Below are 6,000 nucleotides of genomic sequence, written 5' to 3'. Positions count from 1 at the left end.
TTTATTTTTAGTTTGACATATTAAAAATGTACATTTTCATTTTCTTTTTTTTTATTAAAATATTGAACTGGAGTACAAATCTACAACATTTTTGTCTTTAACTAATCCACTTAACTCTTCCTAAAATCCGTAAACAGAAAACGATAAAATAAGGTTTGACGAATGGAAAATATCTAAAATTAGAACAGAGATATTGCGCTTTATTATGTGTGCTGACGCATAAAATCTTATCTCCAATAGCTTGGCTGCTCAAAACGAAAGACTAGATTCGTAAACATGTCAATTTTGTCACCGAATTCACACATTCTGTACCGAGAAATCTACCAAAAGGAGGCACAGCAGCAACAGTTGTGGAGCGGTTCGATCTGGGTAAAACCAAATGGGTTGGGTTCGGGTTTGGGTTTGGATCGCAGCAGAAACGAGTGCAGAAAACGAGCAAAGAGAGATTTGAGAAATTGGGCGTTTTGGCCTGAACTGTCAAAGCCTTCATCTGTGGAGATGGAGCCAATTCAAGATAGCGAGCACTTTGATCGGATTTTGGAATCTGCTAAAGAGCTGTCTCAGCCCCTTCTCGTTGATTGGTCTCTCTCTCTCTCCCCCCTTTGATTGCTCTCACACACACACACACCATAATTTGTGTTGAGTATTTGATTGTGTTTGGAAAATATTGACAGGATGGCAACCTGGTGCAGAAAATGCATATTTCTGAAACCAAAATTGGAGAAGTTAGCTGCTGAATTTGATACCAAGTGAGTTAGTTATATGAATTGTTTATGTTTTGCTACCTCCATCTTAATTAGATGATGAAGTTGCATACATTTGTTTGACATTGTAGGATGAAATTCTACTATGTAGACGTGAACAACGTGCCTCAATCGTTGGTGAAGCGTGGAAACGTATCAGTATGTGAATTACATTCCGAGTTTTGCATTGCATACATATATACTTCTTGGTACGATGGAATGGAATGATCATTTTTTTACATTTTGTGTTCCATTCTCTCCTTCATTCCATCATAGCAAGCAAATGAATCGAATCGAAGTAGGATCACATTTCATTCCATCTACCAAGATAGTTACCTTTTTTAATTTGATGACTAACAAAGACTTGATTTTTGACGGCCGCCCTCGTGAAGAAAATGCCGACCATTCAGGTTAGAGCTTACACAAATAGTAGTAGTACTCTCTTTGTCCCATTAAATATGAAACGTTTCCTAAAATAAAAATAACATTATCTCTACTTTTTCCTCTTTCTTTATTAACTCATAAAATAACACTACATAAAATCTCGTTCTGAAAACCAAATGTTTCATACTTATTGGGATGGAAGGAGTGGATGATATACTCCTATGTTGTGTTGTTTTGAATTGTGAAAGAGGTGTTTTGGGCAGTTGTGGAAAGATGGGGAGATGAAGGCGGAAGTGATAGGTGGGCACAAGGCGTGGCTTGTCATTGAAGAAGTCAGGCAGATGATACTTGACTTTGAGTAAACCAATCACACACCATTTTACTGCCTTTTTTTTGCTTTTTGTTACGTGTAAATGTCATGTAAATACTTCCTTAAACACCCCCAATATCAACATGATCTATATTGTACAACAAGCCTGCATGGCAGCGCGGTTAGTTTTGGAAGGGCAGAGTTGCAAGAGTCTATATTGTAAAACAAGTTCGCAGGGACATCGCAGTTGATTCCGAAAAGACAGAGTTTGCAAGAGTCTATATTGTAAAACAAGCTGAAGCAAGTGGTCTGGAGAACATAGAAAAGTACATTATGTTGTTCACAAAACCACACTTTCTCATCAAAACATTCGCAATTCGGCCCAACAAGCCGACACTACGCACACCCTTTGCATTTTAAAACAAGATTCAACTCAAGTAAACGAGCATTCTCAACTGCAGAATCATACAAGCACAACACACACAATTCACATTTGCCGGAGAAAAGATAATCACCAGTCACAAACCACTTCGTATTAAACAGAGGTTCAAGATTCTTATGTGACCGTTGCACTACGACTCCCTGGTCATCATCTTCCATGGCACGATTATGATTTTCAATATTGGATAGGTAAATGAAAATCATTTATGATGGGAATAAATTGCTCAACTGAACCTCAGTACATTTGAATTTTTTTAATGTTGCATTTGTGACTTACCGTAAATAGAATTAATATCCAATAACTTCCAATAAAAATGAGGCATGTCCAGAAATTTAATCAAACCAAAAAACTTGTAGTATTTGAATATTTTTTGTTGTCATGTGTAAGCGGTTTATGTATGCGTGTTTGTCGCTAAAACAAAACAGAAAAAACAGAAAAAACTCACATCTTCTTTCCCTCCATTTTCTGCTCATCTTTAAGATTCCATCTCTTGATTCTTGGTCGTGATTTCTTCTGATTTAAAATCAATGTTTTTCCTCATTTGTTACATGTCACATGTTGTAGGAATACAGGGTCATAACATAAGAGATAGCAAATGTGGGCGTCGATAACAACGACGTTTGCGTAAGCTAAACATATCCATCCACCCTCGGATTTGTAGAATGTGGTGTTGCGGAGGAGCAGAGGAGGAGCCTAATCCTCCGCCCGTATCCACTGCTCCGCCTAAGGCTGGCATTCCCTATGCTGGCGCCGGTGGAGGTACGTACGTATGGATAGTCCCCATCCGCATATCTGTCTATCTCTCATTCTTGCCACTCTGCCCTTCTGGAACCAACTGCGCTGCCCCTGCGGGCATCTGGCTGTCTCTCATGTTAATATAATGTGTAGGCAATGGCAGAGGAGAGCCGAGGTCTGGTGCGAGAAACGGGCCACCGCAGAAAGCGCTGCCTATCGAAATACCAGCGTTGTCGTTGGGTGAGCTGAATAAGCTGACTTATGATTTTGGAACAAAGGCCTTGATCGGAGAGGGCTCCTACGGCCGCGTCTACTACGCCAAGCTCAGCGATGGCCGTGAAGTAGCCATCAAGAAGCTAGACACCGCGTCAGCCGAGCCAGACTCTGACGACTTCCCAGCCCAGGTGAAAATGGTTTTAATCTTTGGAATAGGCTCGAGGCTGCACTGAACTGAACGAGCTTGCTCTCTGCAGATATCTATGGTGTCCCGGCTCAAGAATGAGTATTTTTGTGCACTGCTCGGGTACTGCCTCGAAGAAAATACAAGAATTCTTGCCTACGAGTATGCTACAATGGGAACTTTACATGATGTGTTGCATGGTATATATATATATATATATATATGTGTGTGTGTAACATGAATTGGTGGAGTTGAAATCTTGAATTTTTTTTAGATAGTTATTCTTGTGTGAAAATGTTGTTGAAGGTAGGAAAGGAGTGCAAGGAGCTGAGCCTGGGCCTGTTCTAACATGGTATCAGAGAGTGAAGGTTGCATTGGGGGCTGCAAAAGGGCTTGAATTCCTGCACGAAAAGTGTCAGCCTTCAATCGTTCATCGCGATGTTAGATCAAGCAACGTGCTTCTGTTTGACGATTTCGTTTCCAAGATTGCTGACTTCAGCACCAGCTCGTCCTCAGACTCGGCAGCCAGGCTGCACTCCACAAGAGTCCTTGGAACATTCGGTTACCACGCTCCAGAGTCAGTTGATTGATTGATTGATTGATTGATTGATTCGGTGTTTAGATTCAGTTGACAGGGCTGAATAGTTCGAATTGTGTGGTGATTTGACCAGGTACGCAATGACAGGGCAGATAACTCAGAAGAGCGATGTCTATAGCTTCGGGGTCGTGCTTCTCGAACTCCTCACTGGAAGGAAGCCAGTAGACCACACCATGCCTAAAGGCCAGCAGAGTCTTGTCACTTGGGTCAGTATTTCTTTATTGTTTTTGGTGTGTGCTTCGAAATAAATTAACCTTTAAATCTCCAGGCAACTCCAAGATTGAGTGAAGATAAGGTGAAGCAATGTGTTGATCCCAAGCTACAAGAAGATTTTCCACCAAAGGCTATTGCTAAGGTCTAGAAACACACTATTCTCTCTGTCTCTCTATTACATTATGATGAATGCAAGAAGATGTTTGTCCATTTTCAGATGGCTGCCGTCGCAGCACTTTGCGTGCAGTATGAAGCAGATTTCCGGCCAAACATGACTATAGTGGTAAAGGCATTGCAGCCGCTTCTAAATGCTAAACCAGCTGCACCTGATTCTCATACATGAGTTTTGAGTGTAACACTAAGTTGTTCATCTACTTGAGAGAATCCTATGTAACAATAGTTGTTGCTTCAGCAGTGGTACGATGTAACACCTCGCACGAAGATGAATCTACTGTCGTTGTTATAAACCAACAAAGTTTAGCAGCCATAATGTTTAGAAGCAAAGAGTTTATTATGTGGCATAGTAGATTCGAAGTGTAAACTCGTATTGTATTTGCTACATATATATCGTGATTTTGGCCGACTTGGACTGACTCCATCCAATAATTTTTACATTACAAACATTGTGACACTTGACACAAATGTTCTACAACACTATGATATGAGTCCAGTAGTTTTCCAGTTGGTATACAAACCAAGAATGTCTTATTAGTTTGACATTCAACTAAATGGTTGAACTAGGTAATGTTTATGTAATCGGGAAATAAATACAGTTATCACAAATACTACATCCGTCCTAAAAAAAATAGACTAATTTTACTATTTTGGGATGTCCCCCCAAAGTTAGACCAAGTCTAAACATGGAAGGTTTTCAATCAATTACGTACCATTAATAATATGGACCACACATTCCATTAAAACTCTTCCACTCTTTTTTCTCTCTCTCTCTCTTACTTCTTCCCATCTTTCTCTTACATTATCAATCGCGCATTAAAACTCGTGTTATTTACAAATTTGTCTATTTTTTACACAAGAATTGTTAACCGAGTTCGATATGATGCGTATGTGTTAAATATAGTCTTAAATGGCGTAAATAAAGACAATATGCTTCCTAGTGTATCTATAATTTGTTTCCTTAGAATATACTCCCTCCGTCCGTCATTAGGAGTCTCATTCCTTGGTAAAAAGTTAGTGGAATAGGGATCTCACTTGTATATATTAGTTTTAAATGAAATGTGAGTGAAATGAGTTAATGGAATGTGAGACCCGATTACCATTTATGGTAAAAGTGAACCGGGACTCCTATTCGCATACAGACTAAAATGGAAAACGAGACTCTTATTCGCGAACAGAGGTAGTACTACCCCCTCTGGGATATGTTTTCTAGTGTGAGTAGAATTAGTGCTCCCAATTTTGCCTAGAACTACTCACCCATTGAAAACGCATGTCTTAGTATTTGTTCTTATTTCCCAACAACTAATGTCGAGAATCTCAGACAAAAATTACGATGAGGATCGATGGGAAGCTTATTGTGAAGAACTTCGGCGGATGTAAATTTAGGTTTTGGAAGATGCAGATCAAGGATTTCGAGACATGCAGGTAGATTGACATTCTTTCCCATGTGTAAAATCCATACCCGATCCACAAAACATCTTTAGTATCCCTCTATCCCAGCTAAGATGACATGTTTTTTAGTTGACATGAGATTTTAGAAGTTGATGATTAATGTATTTAATTGGAGAGATAAAAGGTAGGTGTGAGTATTAAATGAAGAGAGAAAGAGAGTTGAATATTTTAGTTGGAGAGAGGAAATTTGTTGGATATATTAATTAGAAAAAAGAAAGTTATTTTATTGTTTACAAAAATAGAAATGTATTAGACAAACTAAAAGGAATAGTTTTTCTGCCAATCCGTGAATCATTAGTAGAGGAACCGGAACAGTTGCAGTATGATGCCAACAACACAACTAGAGTGGAAGTAGTCGAGGCTGTGAAGAGCCCAAGACCGAAGAGGGCATCTAGGAAGGCAGTTAAATATGGAAACTTAGCCTCCCATTAGACGGACTACCTGGTAGCATGTTTTATTTAAGCAAAGGATTTTTTTGTTAAGTTATTTTGCTTTGGGTTTATAAGCTCAATGATGCAAATGAACGAAGAAGTATGAGAATGACTGAAC

At 39.2% G+C, this 6,000-nt stretch overlaps 2 protein-coding genes across 2 annotated transcripts; both read left to right on the top strand.

The window, feature by feature from the left end:
• The first annotated feature begins 221 nt into the window (after positions 1-221).
• Positions 222-1,713, top strand: WCRKC1 (WCRKC thioredoxin 1). The gene is made up of 5 exons (XM_089058539.1): positions 222-581; positions 675-749; positions 836-902; positions 1,136-1,153; positions 1,391-1,713. Exons 1-5 carry the CDS (start codon positions 277-279, stop codon positions 1,487-1,489), a joined length of 564 nt encoding a protein of 187 aa, XP_088914665.1. The 5' UTR covers positions 222-276; the 3' UTR covers positions 1,490-1,713.
• A 648-nt stretch (positions 1,714-2,361) lies between these two features.
• Positions 2,362-4,398, top strand: LOC148924330 (protein CYTOSOLIC ABA RECEPTOR KINASE 4-like). The gene is made up of 7 exons (XM_089059499.1): positions 2,362-2,638; positions 2,768-3,018; positions 3,088-3,214; positions 3,321-3,591; positions 3,686-3,818; positions 3,881-3,967; positions 4,043-4,398. Exons 1-7 carry the CDS (start codon positions 2,542-2,544, stop codon positions 4,166-4,168), a joined length of 1,092 nt encoding a protein of 363 aa, XP_088915625.1. The 5' UTR covers positions 2,362-2,541; the 3' UTR covers positions 4,169-4,398.
• Positions 4,399-6,000: the final 1,602 nt, after the last annotated feature.

The sequence above is a fragment of the Salvia hispanica genome, chromosome 5 (genome assembly GCF_029641045.1).
Source record: "Salvia hispanica isolate PSC_SH4W2 chromosome 5, Shi_PSC_v1, whole genome shotgun sequence".
NCBI lineage: Eukaryota > Viridiplantae > Streptophyta > Magnoliopsida > Lamiales > Lamiaceae > Salvia > Salvia hispanica.
This window is presented reverse-complemented; position numbering and strand designations above follow the sequence as displayed.

Bases quoted from the DNA above. Each gene is read 5' to 3' on its own strand.
- LOC148924330 (XM_089059499.1), top strand. From the start codon at position 2,542: ATGTGGTGTTGCGGAGGAGCAGAGGAGGAGCCTAATCCTCCGCCCGTA. The intron at 2,639-2,767 runs GTACGTACGTAT...TATAATGTGTAG, and splicing joins CTATGCTGGCGCCGGTGGAG to GCAATGGCAGAGGAGAGCCG. The intron at 3,215-3,320 runs GTATATATATAT...ATGTTGTTGAAG, and splicing joins TTTACATGATGTGTTGCATG to GTAGGAAAGGAGTGCAAGGA.
- WCRKC1 (XM_089058539.1), top strand. From the start codon at position 277: ATGTCAATTTTGTCACCGAATTCACACATTCTGTACCGAGAAATCTAC. The intron at 582-674 runs GTCTCTCTCTCT...AAATATTGACAG, and splicing joins CAGCCCCTTCTCGTTGATTG to GATGGCAACCTGGTGCAGAA. The intron at 750-835 runs GTGAGTTAGTTA...TTGACATTGTAG, and splicing joins GCTGCTGAATTTGATACCAA to GATGAAATTCTACTATGTAG.